This window comes from Lytechinus variegatus, chromosome 14 (assembly GCF_018143015.1).
Source record: "Lytechinus variegatus isolate NC3 chromosome 14, Lvar_3.0, whole genome shotgun sequence".
NCBI classification, from domain to species: domain Eukaryota; kingdom Metazoa; phylum Echinodermata; class Echinoidea; order Temnopleuroida; family Toxopneustidae; genus Lytechinus; species Lytechinus variegatus.
In genome coordinates, this window is record NC_054753.1 from 3,537,678 (window position 1) to 3,558,580 (window position 20,903).

General features: G+C 37.5%; 1 protein-coding gene across 1 annotated transcript in view; it reads right to left on the bottom strand.

Moving 5' to 3' along the window:
- The window catches only part of LOC121427864 (waprin-Phi1-like), a 38,357-nt gene extending 17,915 nt beyond the window's left edge, over window positions 1-20,442 (bottom strand). Inside the window, exon 1 of the mRNA XM_041624437.1 lies at window positions 20,434-20,442. Within this exon, the coding sequence (XP_041480371.1) occupies window positions 20,434-20,442 (9 nt within the window). The remainder of the gene's footprint in view (window positions 1-20,433) is intronic.
- Between the last annotated feature and the right edge of the window lie 461 nt (window positions 20,443-20,903).

Sequence of the window (20,903 nt, forward strand, 5' to 3'; positions counted from 1 at the left end):
TATTATATTTTATTGCTGTTTGACTTCGATACTGTAACATAGAGTATAATCGCCATAATATTTAGGACCTAATATTTGAGTCTCATAATTGAGTGCTCTCCAAAACTACTGGGCATAGTCGCAACAGTTGATTATGTTCAGTGTGTCATACAAAAAATGCTAATGGCACTCTAAAGAGCATAATTTGAAAATTACCAAATCATACTGGCATCTAATATATAGTTTTATAATCGTAAACAAGCATTTCTTTCATGCAATTATCTTAAATTTCATGCAATATTTGATTTGATTTGATTTATTTTATTTCCACATTTCAAAACAAAAACAAAGTTTATACAAGTATAATATTTTTTTTCAATATTACATAATAGGCAAATATTTTTTTTAAACATTTAAAAAATATTTGCCTATTACTGTATGTTATATTGAAAAAAAATTTTATACCTGTATATACTTTATTTTTGTTTTGAAATGTGGAAATAAAATAAATCAAATCAAATATTGCATGAAATATTGCATTTATGTACATATGTACATAGACAATGATAGATCATTATAGAATATCAACTGTACTGAGAAAATAATATCTATATATATACATTTGTATTTAATTACTGAACATATATACATGTATATAGAAATGTGGGAGACCTCCAACTTAAGCTTGGAGCTTGAAAGTGATGGAGGCCTCGTGATGGTCATTTAGCACAGCGATATACATGTAAGCCTTCTATTAGCACTCATCAGACCTCTCTATCCAACTTTTGTATTTCAAATTTGTATGTGTAGTCAGATTCAGATAAGTATCCATTCAAATTGGTGCAAATTGAATATATTTACGTTTATCCACAAGCATAAATATGCAAGGAAGTCTCAGGGATAATGAATAGATCATCCCCGAAGTCCCGAGAAAAAAAAAATATTTGTAGATTTGCACCCGTGGCTGAACGTAAATAGGGGTATTGTGTAGGAACCAGATTTGGACAGTCGAAAGAAGGTACACTTTGAGATCAGATGCGTAAGGAGCCAAACATTTTCAGAGGGCTTAAACATGGCATAGAGGGTACAATCATTTAAATTAAAAAAAAAATATATTTCGAGCGAGCAATGCGAGCGAGCAAAACATTTTGTGATAGATTTCGACTATAAAAACGATATCACATGTCACCCTTTCCCCATTGCGCTACTGGACATATCAAGGCTAAAATGTAATGTTTGGACAATGAACTGTGTTCTAAATCGTGAAATACGGGACAAAATGGAGTTCCGGGAAGGTTCTCAATGGGATGCGGGACATATTGCTGGAATACGGGACTGTACCTTGAAATCCAGTGCGTCGGGCCACCCTGGATGGGCGCCAATCAACACAGTAGTCCCAAGACGCTTTGTTTTATTAAGCGTCTACAAATACATGAAAATAATAATCTTTGTATGGTCAGCATCCATTCCCCTTCCCCATTTTCGGCGCAGCTCCCGGCCTAATTTAAATAGGAAATTTTCACATGCAATGCATGGCGACGGGAATGCGTTCTACATCAGAGAAAATCTAGGCCTATTGTCAAAAGCCTTTCATGACAAACCATTCTTCGTCGAAAATCGGTGAAAGAATTAAAAACAAAAGTTTAGTCCTGGAATCTGGACCACGACTTAGGCCCAAAATACACATGCGCCGGACATGAATCCGCTTCCGACGTTGTAGAATCCGTCCCCGTTGCGATTGCGAAAACTCGTTAATACCTTCTGCGACTGAGTAGTTAATTCAAACAAGAAATGTAATCAAGAGTTTCGCTTTTTATTTTTGAACTTGCTTTGAACTTTCAAAGTAGGGGAAAGGTTACTGCTGCTGGTTTAATATCAGAAACATAAATAATTTGGATTTACAACTTGATTATGCAAATATGTATGATGGGAGGCTTTTTTGACTTGGCAAACTGAAGTATGGATGAAAATGAGCAAATTGAAATAAAATGATATAGGCTATTTTTTCATGCTAAGAAAAACACTCAACGGAGGCGTCGTTATCCTTGCCCATTTTCCGGGTTATTTGCTTATGTAACATTATCCTATATAGTCATGAGTTCGTGCAGCAAAACAGTCAGTAAAAATGTCCCTTTTTATTATCGTTTATTCGGGAAAAAACAACTTACAAATCATATAGTGTAAATACAAGAATATGAATTGAATAATTATTCCTAAATACAATGACAAAAAGAAGGAGAGAGCAAAACGGTTTTCAATGGGCCAGGGCTCGCAAAAGTAAAATACAATACTAGCTATGCCCAGAGGCATGTGAGCCCACACAGAAAATCATTGTGAAAATATTGCACATTTATTTGCCCAATAGTCAATTTGAATTAAAATTCAGTTAAAAACATTTAACAATCGAAATACAGAAATCCAGATCAGTTAAAATGTATAGAGTTCCATATTTACTGTCTTGTACATGTAAAATAAATTAAATACTAAAAGAAAAAAAAAGGTTAGCGCTTCGCGCTCTAATTATTTATTTATACAATATATAAGGCCGGCTTATCTTGGTATAAGCTAAAATGTAATGTACCCACCCCCCCCCCGTTCCTCTTGGGGCGGATTGGATAAAATGTGGATATTTTTTTCTGTCCCCTCCCATATCAAAGCTGGATACACCCCTGCAGTCGAACCTCCTTCTTGAAACCATGGCAACGGGCCTACAATGTACCTATAAACCTTCAGTCTCTGACATTGCCTATTATTAAACAAGAGTCATCTGCCAATGATGCAGTGATGAATTAAAAAAAAATCTGGAAATTTATATACAAAATGTTGGCACTTGTGTATACCTTTCCCATTATATCCATATATATATATGCTTTTTAAGACATACACAACTTCCAAGTTGCTCAGTGATTTCCAAAATTTGGATGACAGAATCTTGAATGTCTGATGCATTTTCAATTTGATGATGACGATTTTGGTTTATCATCATTGGTTTATCATGATGGGGATGAATGTCGTAATTTAATAAATGCGCCCCCAACATGATAAACAATTACCTTTCTACGTGTTTTGATATTTCTTATGAAGTAGAATTTGTGTAAATTGAGCTTTTTCTTAATTGATGTTGATTGTATTTGTATGTAAATGATTGTAAAGGGTTATGCAATTTGGCTTTTCAGCCGTTATAGATACCATTGTTGAAATAAACAGTTAAAATAAATATACCACATGAGTTCATATTTTTCCACTATCATATCACTAATCTACAGTGTCGTATTGGGCTAAGCAATAATTGGGGAGGTATGTAATGGTGTAGGCCTAGTAAGATGGAAAATTTTTGAAACGTCGCGAGCGAAAATTTTGTCTGCTTACAAAATGTTAGTTTTGTGATAGATTTTGACATATTATTCAACAAATAATACTGCATTTGTCATGCTTCTCTACCGTTCTTCCTTATTCTTCTTTTACTCCCTCATCCCTTGGTCCCGGAACTAATTTGGGGGAAGAGCCCGCCCCTCCAACTTAAAGCCCCCCCCCTCCTGTGCGCAAGTTGAACTCTCAAAAACCTTCAACTTAGGTTTTATTTCATATATTTCTATTTTTTCGAATAGCATAATATATCCCACGCATTCTTCTGCTTAGGATTTCCAACCCGGCCTTAACAATTATTATCCAGGTTGTGACTCGAATATTTTACATTTTATTTGCGGTTATAACTTTTTTTATCAGGAACATTAAATTAGAAATTCATTTTATGCTGTGTTTATATGACAACCCGTAAATTAAAAACCAAAATTTCGCCATAATAAACCTGATAATTAATTTTTAAATATGGGTCGTAATTCGATATAAGGGTCTTAAGTCAACAGATATAACATTTTCAAGAAGTGAATAAAAAGCAGAGCGAATCGAGTAAACAAGCAACTTTATCATGTTTATCCTCTCACATCGTTCAATCACTTCCACTTGGAATGTAACGATCGACATTGTGTTTTTCATCACCTTTATTGCGAATTTAAACCGTATTTAATGATTTTGATGACAAATTAAGATCCCTGGATGCAGAGTATGTAATTATTTTGTTTTCTCCGGGACCGAGGTTGGACCATTTGCCTATTCTGAACTTTATTTGACGGGTCAATTGCCATTTGGTCTATTACACAATTATCCTTTTTTTTCGTATTATCAAAGCCCACATCCTAGTTCATCTGCAACTAGTTCGTCTATACAGTGCGTCTCACAAAAAAAACCCGAAACCGAGATTTAGCAATGATTTACCATAACTTAATTATAAATACAATATACAAATGACCTTCCAACATAAAGCTTAGAATCTTCTTTTTCATCTGATACTACTTAGATTATTTTGGCGGGGGTATCTCAATTTCAAAAAGAAAGTCACATGACTAAAACGTTCAATATCTGCTCTTATTTGATACCTTAATCACAGAAAATGGTCAAGAAGTAAATAAGTTATGATCCCTCGAAACAATGCTTGTATTTCCATAATTTCATTAAATAAAGGTGTTTTCACCGGTTTCCCACAGAAGATATCGCACGGTAACAAAAGACTTAATGCATGGCTGGTCGTCAATAGAACAGAGTGTCGAATGAGTTTGAACGCTAGCCTGTAAAAACTCTTCATTTTATGAAATTATTGAAAATCATTCCTTCGTTCAAATAACTAGAACTTTCTTATTTCTTGACCATTTTCTGTTATTGAGGTACCAACTTAAAGAGCAGATATTTAACTTTTTAATAATGTGGTTTTCTTTCTGAAACCCAGATACAGCCCGCCAAGTAACTTTTTGGTATCCCCTTTTCAAATTGTTTTTGCTCACTCATGCGTGAATGAGAAATAATTTAAGTGATTTCAGATGAAAGAGGAGATTCTAAGCTTTCCAAAGGTAGGTCATTTGTATTTGTGATAAATCACAAATGATAAATCACATATCACATATCACAAATCACATAAATGACAAATGATAAATCATCGATAAATCTTGGTTTCGTTTTTTGTGGAACGCACTGTATAGCCACAAATTTGGTCTAATTTACACTTAACCAATGTCTAATTTGGTAAAACTTCCAATAACCCGGATAAAAAGTCAAAGGAAGCACAGAGTTACACGACGTAAATCCAACCGTTACTAAACATTCCCTCTCTATTTCTTTTCTTGTCCCACTATTCAAATTAAACTTCAAAGGTGTTCTCCCGCCCGCGAAATAATTTTCCCTCCGCAGTTGTGGAAGCCAATATGAATATTAAAGACTTGCGTCTTCTGAATAAGATTACGTGGACTTGATGTTAACAAAAAATATTAATTGTCGGTGGTCGTTGGCGTTCACGTTGACGTTGCCATGAATGTATCAGAACCCTCAAATTACCGGTACCCATTAGTTACATAGGCCTTATACTGTAGGTTTATATCTATATCTAGATCCAATTCTTAAACACTTTCAAACTGCCAAGACAAATTGCTAGGCCAGGGATAGCATAGGCTTGGTATTGACTTTATCTCAATCTGGACCTATCTAATGCCTAATGTCATGGTTAACTTCGAACTGATAAATTCCGAAATTTACGTTTAAAGGTATTGTTTAACTTTGTGAGCAGCAGATTTAAAAAATTATCAAACCAAGATGAAACATGAGTACAAGTGCATGTATTAGAACTAATAAACCCTAAAAACAACCATTATTGAGAATGAAAAGCTAAAACTACAAGGCAAACCCCGATTTTGTAAATAGGCGTCTTGCTTATAGACGCCTAAATAGTACACATAAGTGTATGGGATGAAATTAAGATGGTGTAAACGGTCACTTTATACTTCAATTTTTGAAGCACTAAATAATTATTTTCGAATGCAATTTTTTCTGGGCTTCATTTTTGTAACATATCACAGACACAGGTGACAAGTGTGACCTTCTAGCTCAGATTTTTTTAAAGTCAAACCAATGTTAACCAATCACTTTAATTACTGGACCAATTAGTTAAGTTACCTCGGTTTAATAGGTCTAGTCCGTATACAGAACTAGTTCTAGATCTAAATAAAAAAAATCTAAGATCTAGTCTAGTCTGTAGATCTTGAAAGACTCTGATTTACGCTGTATCAGAATGGAACGTATTCTGACGACAGGCACATATTAACGTCAGTGAGCAGGACATGTACGTAAACAGTTAGTTGTTTTAAGGCCACCGAACACCTTACGACTGTTCGCGATCCGATTTTGGAACAAATCGCATTTTGCTCATTTTCTGACATTGTGAATGGAACATATCATTTTATTTGAGGTTAAAATAAATTGAAAGAATGGTAATATAACCATTTTGAATGATTGCAAGCCTTTATTTCGGAGAAAAGGCCGAATTAATTTCAAATCGTAGCATCGTATGACTGCTCTGACGTCATTTCGACAACCGCGTAGCCAGGATTTTATTTTGGAGGGGGCGGTAAATGCACGCGAAGCGTGCCAACACTTACAGAGCGCGCGAAGCGCGCTCCCTAGGGGATGGGCGCAGGTTGGGGGAGTTTCCCCCTCCCGCGCGAAGCGCGAAGCTTTTCGTGTTTCATAAATTAAAATGAAAAGGAGCCGTCTCTCTTGTCTCTAGTACCAATATCAGCTCCAATTCAGTTGACTATGTTGCGAATTTGAACCTTGTTTTCAAAAGTGATTGTGGACGCACAAAAAAAGGAATACAATGGAGGAAATTAAAATAATAATAACCCCGCGGAAGCGCGGAAGCTAAAGCGTTTCATCAATTTTCTTTGCCATGAAAAGGGTCCCGAGAAAAGGGTATTCTCAAAGATATATTGAATACTTCCCTTGGAAAGATCAGATTTTATTACAAACAATTTAGCGACAGTGCATATCTTTAACTCACAAAACAGAGGAGAAGTGTATATGCCGGAGGAAGATTCCTCCCCGCGCAGAGCAATGAAACTCTGAAATTTCAAAGGGCGGACGTTTCATCAAATGCAGATATCTCTAATACCCCAACGGCTCTTAATTCAATTGATTTTCTATGATTACTGAACTTCATTACAAGGAAAATAGTGAGCAAAAAGTTGAAAATGTTGTTATTTATTATTGAAATTATACAAGAAAGGATGCCGAATTTCTTTGACTTATCCTGAAGCGCTTCATTTTGAATTATAAAGAAACTAAAGTGTCATTCAAAATTTCAAACTGAGGGCGCAAAACAGGACAGGAGATGAATGTACAGGGAAATGACATGAAGTTTAATAGAATTCGATAAAAAATATTGTACTTTTTTTTATTTGATACGACACGAATTTTATACCTTCCTCTTTTTAAATCAGGAACCTGTTTGCCCCCAAATTATGGTTGTTTAGTAATGAGCTGAAAAGCGGGAAAAGTTGACTTTATGGAGGTGACGGCGGAAATTGATATGAAGATTTTACCCGTCCGGAGCCGACCCGACCCGGTGGGTGTTTCATAAAGCTGTTCGTAAGTTAAGAGCGACTTTAAGAACGACTGGTGATCCCTTCTTGCTGTAAGTGGTATATTGAATTGGCGATGGTTTAGCGCGTAAGAAAGGATCACCAGTCGTTCTTAAAGTCGCTCTTAACTTACGAACAGCTTTATGAAATGGCCCCCCCAAGTTGCGCGATCAATTAAAAAAAAAACTTCATACACTTCGGCCTAACCTTACTCTAATTCCACGCCCTAATGTATACATTTGAACTTTAACTGGCGAGAAACACATATAGCTGAGGTGGAAAAACAGGGTTAGAGAAAGGGTGGGGAAGCAATGGAGAACTTCAATAATGTCATTTAACCACGCGCAGCTTCTCTTTTGATAAAAAGAAAAAATACCTTTCTTCCCTTTCCTCCCTTCCCTTTTCCTTTTCTCCTCTCTTTTTTTCCCCTTCTTTTTTCTTTTCTTTTGGGGACTTTTTTTTTGGGGGGGGAGGGCGACCGCCCCCCTGGCTACGCGCCTGAATTTGACTAGATATTGAATTCGCTTTTATTCTAATGATAATAGCATAGTCACATATTTGAACATAGGTCTTCGTAGGAAGATTTAGAACATTACACAGTAAGATATTCCAAGTCTCGATGTTAGCATCAGATTCTACTACATTTTATTCTGAAATCGGGTCGTGGACCATGCAATCGTAAGGTGTGCAGTAGACTTAAAGAGAAATTCCAGTAGTTGCAGTAAACGCTGATTTCATGAGAAAGTCTGTAAAACCAGGCTTAATTGTCAGAATATCATCGAGGATCTTGATCTGGTACACAGTTACATCAACTGAACTTTGTGAAATCTTGAAATCTACGCTGAAAAACGTTAACACTGAAGATCACCAACACAGATAGGCACACGCGGGACAGTGTATTATTATTGCTGAAATAAAGACCCGACGGAAGTGACCGAATCCGCGCTTATTTTGCTTATTTCTCAGCAATTACACAATTTCTCCCAGAATCCTTTGGCACATATTTTTTATTCATACAAACAGACACTTTGGTGGTCATTATATTAGATTCTGTAAAAAGTCATTTTGAGATCGTTACCAAAACTGGAATTTTTCTTTAACGCATCTGCATACTATCCGATCGCAGAGTAAACTCTCGATCTTGACGTAAGTAAACGTTAAGTTCGGAATTAACCAATTCTAAGTTAACCGGGGCATTAGCCAGCAGCAGGCAACTATAAATAGGTCTAGATTTGAGATAAAGCCTAGCCCAGCATTTCTATCCCGTCATTAATTGCAATTTGATGAGTGTTTAAGAATTGGATCTAGTTGTACATAAAGCCTAAAAGGCCAATACTAGGGTACCGGTAATGTGAAGGTGCAGATTAAATGTCTCCGTCGCGGATGCGAAAGATTAGCAAATTCTTATGTCACACAATTTGCATCGTAGCAAGTCTTTTTAAATACGACGGGCCCAAAAGTCTGTTCCAAAATCAACTACCGTCGTAAAGGTAGGTCCGCGATGTTCAACGAAAAGTTGTTCCTGCAGTCACGCCCAGTCCGGAGCCGAACTCCTGCATGGCTGTAACTTACGAGGTGCCAACTTGTCGGAACGATTGACCACGAGGTCCGCGACAGTCACGACCAGTGCTCACGACCATACCAAAGGAAAGGCGTCTGCTCCATATCTAATTTCATCGATTCAAAATTCGCGTTTTGATACCTCCCTTCCCTTCATTATTAAAGTTGTTACTGAGAGAAAACTGTACACTGTAAAAACTGTGGTGTTAAAACTGACACCAATTGGTGTTAATAGAGGACCACACCATGAGGTGTTAAAATTACACCCTAGAGATTGAACATAACACCAAAGAGTGTAAATGTAACAACCAAAGGTGTTGTAATAACACCTTTAAGTGTAAAACTAACACCACCAATTTAACACCGGTGTAAAATAACTGGTGTGGTCCTCTATGTACACCGGTTAACACCACAGTTTTTGCTGTGTAAGATTGAGTACCATAGATCATATGTGTCAACTTACTACCTTCTGATTTTCCGGACGTTGAGAGCAAAATATCTTGAACTTGATCAATCACCTCCTTGGCCTGCCTTTATATCCTGAGCGAGTCTGACTCAGAATGGAGTCTACGAAAAACGATTTGAATGAATAAAAAAGAAAGAAGAAGAATGCCATGAGGGCTCTGTTGACTAAGTAAGAGTCGTGATCAAACACAACTTTAATTTCAACCAATAAATGCCCGTATAGGAGACTTGCGACTGATTTTTTGTGTTTCGTATAAACGCAACTGTTTCAGCAACAGGTCTATGAACTCCATGAAATACCGATTAATTCAGTGGCCCTATCAGCGTAAAAAGCTATTGATGCTTTTTTGGAATCGTTAATAGAAGAAGCAAGGTAGTCTTTTCATCTATTGAGTCTCAGCAGGCGAGGATCCGGTCGGATTAGAAAAGTTTTGAGAGACCGATTATGCACAAAACAATAGGCCTACAGCACGAAAGGGTAGGCCTATTGTTTCCAAGCGGGCTGGGTCCGCCATACACGGGGGTGTTACACGTAGGCCTACGTTGAAAGTGGACTGATATCGGCCCTGTTGGCGGCTATAGAAGCATCTGTACCCCATCCATTGGGCCCCTGGCCCCTTCAAAAATGAATTAAAAACATAGCCGAATGCCGTCTCGGTGAGTTCTCTGTATCTCTGGATGTGGTTTTACAGTCGACTTCAATCCCGCTGCTTCTGTATCGGTACGCGTAACACCCCAGGTGGACTCAGACCGGCTAGGCTATACAAAAGCAAAAACAAAACAAAACGATGGGCGATGTTTAAATTTAAAGTCAGGTGACATGGTGTACAATAATATACCTCGACCGGTCCATGTGTATCAGCCTATCAGGGGGATAATGATCTCAAAGCAGCTTCAAATGTTAATTACTGGCGTGAATGAGACTAAAAAAATAATAATCAGTTCTTCTATATAGCGCATATCACAATATGAATTAAAACGTCTCTTAAAATCCGATGTTTTCTTGCTTTAATTAGATTTAGATTTACTCATTGTTTACGTTCGACAAAATATAATCAAACTAGCAATACATAATTTAGTATAAAATATCACAAACAATCCAATTAATGTCCATTCATCATATTCATAAAAGAATATGAAAAATCTTTGAATCATTAAGTGAGTGCAATACTACATCATTTCATATTCCACCATGAAAAAAACTTTCCGGAGACGCTCTGCAAACAATGCAAAGCAATTCAACCAAAGCTTGGCATTAAACTCTTTGTAATGATTATGTCATTTAAGTCGACGCTTTATTCGGGGATAATTTACAACCTTTAAGACATGAAAGTAGGTAAGAAGTTGAAGATCTGAGATGACACCGTTTTCATAGTGTTTTCAGACGTAATGTCTTTATTGACCGAGCCATAAACAAACTGAATTGATGCTAATATGAAAATAATGAAAAGAGGATTTTATTTGATACTGGCAACATTATCTACAAAGTGGAGATAATTGCAATAATAAATCGTAAAACCGGTAGTCTTGTAAAGCAATATTACCACGGATATAAAACGATCGACATAAACTTTATGCCATCGTCACATTAAATTGTGATTTAATGATATGATAACAATGTCTATATACCTCTTGTATCAACATTACGTGACATTTAAAAAGTCTAGCATCGAATGAACCCTATATTCCCCCTCCCTATCATGCACGACCTATCTTGCCCTAAAACAAACTATTCAGTTCATTTCAAATCTACATTCATTTTTCTTCCATTTGACATTCCCAGTGGTTACGTAATATTGTACAAAATATAATGAAAGAAAAGAAAAAGGAAAGATATATTCATAATAGAACACCCTGTATTACTGTTATACAAAGTAAGACAGAAAATGTAACTTTGCATCGTAAAGGATGCAAAAATGCAACACTGTGAATACACCTTCCGGGTATTTGTGCACCATTTTTCCTGGACTATTTTGCCCTCCCCCCCTTTGCCCCCATTGATCTCCCTACGCAAGGTCCGATGAACTTAAAAATATATGCATGCTATAATAGCTCCATGTTCTGATGGTGTGATTTAGTTTCATCTCATTTTGTTACATTCATTTCATTTCCATTTCCAACATCAATATATAATCAATAGTGCATTTGTTTCAATAATCAGAAAATAGATTATTCAAAGCGCATATGAAATCAACTTTTTTTTCGTGCGTATAGAGTATCATGTAGCCAAGGTCACATGACGCAAAGTATCACACATCAAAATGCTGGTCATAAACCATGATAAAGGAAAATAAAAAAAACCCCAGAGATTTCATGAAATCTCGATAGCTCCTTTATTCAATACATGTTTGAAAATGTTGTAATACTTCTTGTAAAAGATACCAGCAGGCCTACAAGGGGGAGATCAGACAGTAAGACAAAGACCGCGCAATAAAATGCTCGGGAAGAGCGCCCCACAGCGTTGAGTAACGACCATTTTACCTTTGCGTAGCGCGATACATGGTTGAGTACAAAATATGAGAGAAATAGTAAAGGGTAAAGTAATAGACGTTTTTTTTTCGTCATTTTTTCCCAAAAAATTAGAGATGAATATATTTCAGAGGTTTCCGGGTAATAAAAATTGGAATTATTCCCATGAACCGCCCTCTCTATAGAACCCAGTCTCTCGAATTCCCTCATGTTTTATACCACTGATTAGTGGTTTCAGAAGCGTGCCGATGTGCGATGGTTACCAACGCTATTACGAGCACCCTTCCCCATGAGCATCAATCGAGCGTTTAAAAAAAAATCGCCGAAGTTTTCGATCTTTCTATTATAGTATCTTTGTTCTTTTACAAAGGTTAAAATGTTGGGGGAGGTGCAATGATGGTCCCTAAACACTTTGCGCGAAAAAAAAAACGAAAAGAAATGGCGTAGCAAAATTGCATTACTGTTTTTTCTTTGAAGTCTCGTGCAACTTTTGAGACCGAATTTACGATATATCATCGCGACGCTACGTGACTTTTTACGAGAAAGTTTCTTGCCGAAAATGGCTCATTTTTATACTTTGTGTACAAAGTCTTTGGTAGTAAACATTCAACCCTCGAATTTCCTCCTTATTTTTTATGAATTCTTTTTAAGTGCCACTTAACACACGGCCCACACACGGGTCTATGGGAAATGAATTAGGCCTGTGGTGCCGTAATCACAGCGATTTGACGAAGTACGCCCTCTACGTCCACTAGTGTAATAACAACCTCATATGAAAAAAAAACACTGTACCCACTTACGAATATATTTCCCACAAATGTCATGGCGCACTTTACCAAGAGATGCGGTACACTTTACTCTCAAAATGCAATATTTTTATAATGTAATTCATTCACTTTTCCCTCAATTTTAAAACGACTGTTCCATAAGATATGAATGCAGGGGCGGCGATCCCGGCTCGGTGTAAAATTGCAGAGGTGAAAATGGCAGAGGTAAAAAATGCAGAGGTAAAGATGGCAGAGGTAATAATGGCAGAGGTAAAATTGGCAGAAGTAATAATGGCAGAGGTAAAATGGCATGGGTTATAATGGAAGAGATAAAAATTACGGTTACACTTCGTAATTCAGAAGGTTCGTAATTCCGAAACACTTAAATTGCCTGTACCTCGATGTTCTTTAATCCGAAAGCAAAATAGCGTTCGCTAATCCGAACATTAATTTTGTGGCGTTATTCCGAAACCGAAATAAGGTTCGTTGTTCCGAAGGTTCGTTAATCCGAAAACGAAATAAGGTTCGTTGTTCCGAAGGTTCGTTAATCCGAAAAATGAAATCTGGGAAAGCAGAGGAAGGGCAAGTGTAGTGTGGGGAGGGGGGGGGGGGAGAAACACCGTTGCTGTTCAATTGTTATGAGAAAGGCAAGGGCGGCCGAATGAATTTTCGTTTTGGGGGTCAATTACTGTTAAAATATCATTATTGCGAGATGTTGCGAGCGTGAATTACAAGCTTAAACTTTAGGGCATTTCAATAAGAAATGAAAACAATTATTCCGAGCAGATTTTTTGCTATCATTAAACCATTTAGGTCCATGAATTAACTAATGCGTTAACACGAGCGCAAAGCGCGAGATTAAATACACTGACCAGAAAAGGGAACCTGGTAAGGACTGCATTTAGTTACCTCTTTAGGATGCATAATTATTTCACCAATCGAATAATGCGAGTGCGAAGCGCGAGCTGAAAAAATTGTAACACTTCAGCCTGAAAATTAATCTAAAATGAATACTTTAAAGAGTAGCTTGGAAAAATAGCATTTCCATGTTATTTATTTTTGGGATGCAGGTGGCCCCTGCCCCCCCCCCGGCGGATCCAAGTTTCGCCAAGGGGGGGGGGGGCGAAACTTGTTTACCCATAATTTCCTCGACCGGCAGCTCGAACTTTATCGTTGAAAATATGATGGCCAATATGTTGGTGATCTTCAAAACAAGAGCGCGAGCAGAAATTTTAAATAAAAGCTCTGACCTGATCTAAAAGGGACATGTTAAGGAATTTTTGCAGTTAGCCATGAAGACGATGCACGTTTCAACCAGGGGCGGTGGAACGTATTTTCCTGGGGGGAGGGGGAGCCCCAAAAAGGTGCAAACTGATATTTTCACCATGAGATTATCATCTGTGTTAAGTTGTATGTTTTTTTTGTAATTAAGTTGGGCAAAGTTGTTTTAATTGATTTTTGATTGATAATATATATTCAGGTTTTATTTTCGCGAGCAAGCGGTTTGGAAAAAAAATCAAATCTGAAGTTATATAACACGCTTTTAGGTCAATTATGGACCTAATCACTGTTAAAGGGCATCCTTGTGAAATATTGCGAGCGAATCACGAGCTCAAAATTTGGAAATTTCATGTAGACCTAATCACCTAATGATAATGACAATAATAATAATCTGGCCACTCCCCTCTTCCCGCCGACGGTCTCACACTGAGGCAGGGTTCTTTTCTGATGTGGTCTGCTAGCTCTCCAGTCTACCGTCGTCGAGGAGGGGGTCGGCCAGTGTGAACAAAGACCACAACATTAAATAAATACAAAGACAATGAAGTTTATATAGATATATTATTCTTGGTTCTTTAATTTTAAATATTAATTTGAAGTTGCCAGGGGAATACAAATAATCCCAATTGCTTCTTTTTAACAGTAACCAATTAATTAACATTAAAAGTGAACGGGTGTTAAATAGTTTTAGAAAGAAGAAACCTGTAGTTTCGGAAGATGGGCAAGGCCTTGTAGCAGTTCAGTCTATAAAAATGTTCAGTCCTCCCATGCAGCTGTTTTCTGCAGTCGTGTCCTAGCTCTCTGCCGCACTCGCTGTCTTTCCTCCTAATTGTTAGCATACAACGCTCTCCGAGTTCTCAAGTATTATCCGCAACCTCATCCTATTTCTAGAAGTTGCTGTCTATCGTCGAAAACGAAGTAGAAAAAGAGATGATATGTATTCAGCAGGTGAGGTACGATGGGATTAGATTCTGAGGAAAGATTAATTCTGAAGACATATAGTTCTGAAGACAAATAGGTTCTGAAGACAAATAGGTTTTGACAATTATGGTTGAAAATGACTTCCGATGATAAATGCTAGATTCTTGCTGGAGGGGAATGAGGTAGAATTCTGGTCTCTTATTTCTCTGTCCTGTAATACTTCTGCCTGTTGTTTCTCCTCCTATTTCCTCCCGTTTCTGAAGATGCAACAGGTTTTAAACAGCTGGAAAACTGTCCGTGTGCAAATTGGCCAGCCCTTTTCTCCTAATTTACATGAGTACAGTCCAATGGAAGCACAGGATTTCGCCTGTACCACACCCTTTTCTACACCGCACTAAATACCCTGGGCTAAGATGACCCTCTCAACTTAACCTATCGTTCACATCGAAATATTTACTAATTATTTTAAAACAATAGTAGCTCACATCACTTTACTATTTTAAAGTCTAACATTAACTTATATTATGTATTCTTGATTGGAATGGGGTTTGTTTCGGTAAACAGAGCATCAGGTGTCTAAAGATGGAGTATATTCAACCCAGTAATTAATTTCTTTATAGTAATTCAATTCTTTTTGCTCTTTCTTGTCTGCCTTCTTTTGGTCAGGTGACAGAACCTGGTTCACCTTGCCATAAACTTTCCTTTTTTAAAAATTCTTTTATATTATTGCTAGCACCCTAGGAACACTTTTTAGAGTACCCTAGGAACACCTTTTTCAATCCACTACAATAATATTGGTATTATCTACCAAGGGAAGCCACTTCAGTTCTGAAAACTGTTCTCCCAGAGGCCCCCGCTATTACCCCGGCTTTAGCTGGGCTGCCTATAGGCGTCCAAAGGACGGCATTTAATTAATTTCTTCCTACCGCTACCCATTCACCTCACCCGGGTTGAGTGCAGCGCAGTGTAAATAAATTTATCGTTGAAGGAAATTACGCCATTACGCCTTGGATTCGAACCTCTGTTTCGTAGTCAGTAGACTAATCCACCGGTCCACAACGCCCCACATAAAAATAAACATTCCGAGCATTTTTTGTAATCATACACACTAGGCGTAACGATCAATAAAACTTTACCAACATTTATATTCTTTATCCCCATTTTTATTATGATCATCGTTTGGGATTATCATGATCATCATTAGTATTATTTTTATTTTTATTGCCAGCAGAGGCTCTTATTAAAAAAGACACCCCCTCCGCGATCCTATTATCTGGAGGTTACTCGCACGCGACCAACATACTTAATCCGGGTGTCTGGACAACGAAGACCGAAGACCGAAGACCGGGGACACATATCACACTCGTGTGAAAGCGTTTGTAGTTCACGCACGAAGTGTGTACAAAGCAGTGCAAAGTGTGTACAAAACACGTGCGCGGGTTAGAATGGACTTTGGACCTTGCCCCCTACACATGTTCTCCCATTGACATAACGCATGTCCCCGGTCTTCGATCTTCGTTTTCCAGACCTGTTGTTGGGTGTCTGGAAAACGAAGACAGAAGACCGGGGATCGCATCCGTCTAGCTAAAATAAACCATTATTATATTCAGATCAAATTCAGGAATATTCTGATATTGGATATGTAATCAGTTATCATTGGTTGATAAGTTAATGATTAATTGTAAGGATATCGTTATCAACTAGGGCATAATTAATACCTAACAATTATAACGTACATAATTTATTTCACCCACGGAATTCAGCCATTGCAATTCTCAAAACTGTCATAAAAATGAAAACTTGCATACAATACACCTCATACTGCACAATCACGTACAAGCAGACTCAACTTAAACTGGCGTTTGCAACTATTTTACTTCCATTGACATTACGCATGTCCCCGGTCTTCGGTCTTCGTTTTCCAAACCTGTTGTTGGGTGTCTGGAAAACGAAGACAGAAGACCAGGGCCATCGCATCCGTCTAGCTAAAATAAACCATTATTATATTCAGATCAAATTCAGGAATATTCTGATATTGGATATGTAATGAATTATGATTGGTTAATGATTAATTGTATGGATATCGTAATGTGAATGATAATTGATTGAGCAATATATCGTGCTCAGCTCAGCTGGCATTAAAATTTTATACCATTGACATAACGCATGTCCCCGGTCTTCGATCTTCGTTTTCCAGACCTGTTGTTGGGTGTCTGGAAAACGAAGACAGAAGACCGGGGCCATCGCATCCGTCTAGCTAAAATAAACCATTATTATATTCAGATCAAATTCAGGAATATTCTGATATTGGATATGTAATGAATTATGATTGGTTAATGATTAATTGTATGGATATCGTAATGTGAATGATAATTGATTGAGCAATATATCGCGCTCAGCTCAACTGGCATTAAAATTTTATACCATTGACATAACGCATGTCCCCGGTCTTCGGTCTTCGTTTTCCAGACCTGTTGTTGGGTGTCTGGAAAACGAAGACAGAAGACCGGGGCCATCGCATCCGTCTAGCTAAAATAAACCATTATTATATTCAGATCAAATTCAGGAATATTCTGATATTGGATATGTAATGAATTATGATTGGTTAATGATTAATTGTATGGATATCGTAATGTGAATGATAATTGATTGAGCAATATATCGCGCTCAGCTCAGCTGGCATTAAAATTTTATACCATTGACATAACGCATGTCCCCGGTCTTCGATCTTCGTTTTCCAGACCTGTTGTTGGGTGTCTGGAAATAAGACAGAAGACCGGGGCCATCGCATCCGTCTAGCTAAAAAAAACCCATTATTATATTCAGATCAAATTCAGGAATATTCTGATATTGGATATGTAATGAATTATGATTGGTTAATGATTAATTGTATGGATATCGTTATGTGAATGATAATTGATTGAGCAATATATCGCGCTCAGCTCAGCTGGCATTAAAATTTTACACCATTGACATAACGCATGTCCCCGGTCTTCGATCTTCGTTTTCCAGACCTGTTGTTGGGTGTCTGGAAAACGAAGATCGAAGACCGGGGACATGCGTTATGTCAATGGTATAAAATTTTAATGCCAGCTGAGCTGAGCGCGATATATTGCTCAATCAATTATCATTCACATTACGATATCCATACAATTAATCATTAACTTATCAACCAATCATAATTCATTACATATCCAATATCAGAATATTCCTGAATTTGATCTGAATATAATATTGGTTTATTTTAGCTAGACGGATGCGATGGCCCCGGTCTTCTGTCTTCGTTTTCCAGACACCCAACAACAGGTCTGGAAAACGAAGATCGAAGACCGGGGACATGCGTTATGTCAATGGTATAAAATTTTAATGCCAGCTGAGCTGAGCGCGATATATTGCTCAATCAATTATCATTCACATTACGATATCCATACAATTAATCATTAACTTATCAACCAATCATAATTCATTACATATCCAATATCAGAATATTCCTGAATTTGATCTGAATATAATAATGGTTTATTTTAGCTAGACGGATGCGATGGCCCCGGTCTTCTGTCTTCGTTTTCCAGACACCCAACAACAGGTTTGGAAAACGAAGACCGAAGACCGGGGACATGCGTAATGTCAATGGTAGTAAAATAGTTGCAAACGCCAGTTTAAGTTGAGTCTGCTTGTACGTGATTGTGCAGTATGAGGTGTATTGTATGCAAGTTTTCATTTTATGACAGTTTTGAGAATTGCAATGGCTGAATTCCGTGGGTGAAATAAATTATGTACGTTATAATTGTTAGGTATTAATTATGCCCTAGTTGATAACGATATCCTTACAATTAATCATTAACTTATCAACCAATGATAACTGATTACATATCCAATATCAGAATATTCCTGAATTTGATCTGAATATAATAATGGTTTATTTTAGCTAGACGGATGCGATCCCCGGTCTTCTGTCTTCGTTTTCCAGACACCCAACAACAGGTCTGGAAAACGAAGATCGAAGACCGGGGACATGCGTTATGTCAATGGGAGAACATGTGTAGGGGGCAAGGTCCAAAGTCCATTCTAACCCGCGCACGTGTTTTGTACACACTTTGCACTGCTTTGTACACACTTCGTGCGTGAACTACAAACGCTTTCACACGAGTGTGATATGTGTCCCCGGTCTTCGGTCTTCGTTTTCCAGACACCCTACTTAATCCTCTGCATCTTTAAACCATTTGCTTGGGCAGCAATTGCTCAGATAAAATAAAAATAAAGCGTATGCTTGATCCGGCCTCCTATTCTTAATGCACATGCCGGCCACAACACACACATGTATCAACGTTCGTTATTTTATTATTGCATAATCTCTTGTAAGGACAACACCGTTCTTTTTACCAAAATGAATTAATTTCATTTGCGGAAGTACGAACCTTATTTAATTTCGGATTAACGAACCTTATTTCGTTTTTCGGACTAATGAACCTTCGGTATTACGAACCTCATTTCGTTTTCGGACTAACGAACCTTCGAAATTACGAACCTCATTTCGTATTCGGATTAACGAACCTTATTTCGTTTTCGGGCTAATGAACCTTCGGAATTACGAACCTCATTTCGTTTTCAGACTAACGAACAGTCATTTTTCCTCATTTTAAAATTTACCCTTTTTTGTACTTCTCTTGGCATTAATCAAAATGGAAAAGACGCTATATAAATCAATTACGAATCTTATTTCGTTTTCGGATTAACGATCCTTCGGAATAACGAGCCTTTGGAATATCCGAATGTATGCGAAAATCACAGCTCTATAGGTAAAATATGGCCAGCCTTAAACATGTCAAACCCCCATGCAATGAATGGTCAAAAGCCCCCGCATGTACGTCAAGGTTAGGCATTTCATCATCATGTCTTCATCGGCCTAACAATGTTATTTACGAATTCGGTGTACCGTGAAGGCTTTTTAAAAAGAAATTAAACGACTTTTTTTTCATCAGTTTATCAGGAGCAAAATGAAACTGCACTATTCTCATTCATCATTTTATAACATTCCTTTTTGTCTGGGTGGTTTTTATATATCTAAAGTTTTGCCAGGTTTACCGTTACAAAAAGGAGGAAGAGTAGACATAAGAGAGCTGGAGAGACAGAGAGGGTTAGGGGGCGGGGAAAATGTAGAGAACATAGCGGGGAAAGCTTATAGACCTTGAAATTGTCACGAATGATTGTGGTTAAATATAATGTCCTTATTTGTTGTGTCGTCTGTACTATTCTTTTTAAATATTTGAATGACAATAAGCATGCGTTCCCAGGCTTGGCACTGAATATGTAACTGATTATGAAAATCAATAATAATCTTGTTTTGACTGGTAAACCAATTTGGGGTCGATCGAGGGGACCGTCTGGTTCAGATTCTTGTAGAAAAATAGTGAAAAATCCTCCTGTTATTATAATTTACACAATTATTTTTTTTCCGTAAAACCTCTTTTTAATTTTTTCTTCTGTAGAATCTACTATTTTTTCTAATAATGTACCTCGGCCACCTTTACCTCTGCCATTATCACATCTTCCATTTTTACCTCTTGTCATTTATGCCTCTGCTTTTTTTTACCTCTACCGTTTTTACCTCTGCCATTTTTACTTCTGCCATTTTTACCTCTGCCATTTTTACCTCATCTGCCATTATTTGCTCTGCCATTTTTACCTTGCACCGCGATCCCGGGGGGGGGGGGGGTGTCGCACAGTGCCCCCACTTTTTTAAGCACTAAAAAGTTTTCCCCTTTTTACCCAAGAACAATACCCCCTTAGAACGCGTTCAGTGCCCCTTTCATCTTGAATAGAAGAACCAGTTTTTCTCCTACCGGATAAGTTTCCACTCTTAAAACCGCCCTTTTAATGCCCGTTTATCGCCCGTTTTCCTTATTTCGCGTCCTTATCCTTTCTAAAAGTGCATTTTTAAATAACAAAAAATCCTTTTTAAATATTCTCCTTGCCCCTTTTAGTTGCCCCTTTTCAGAGA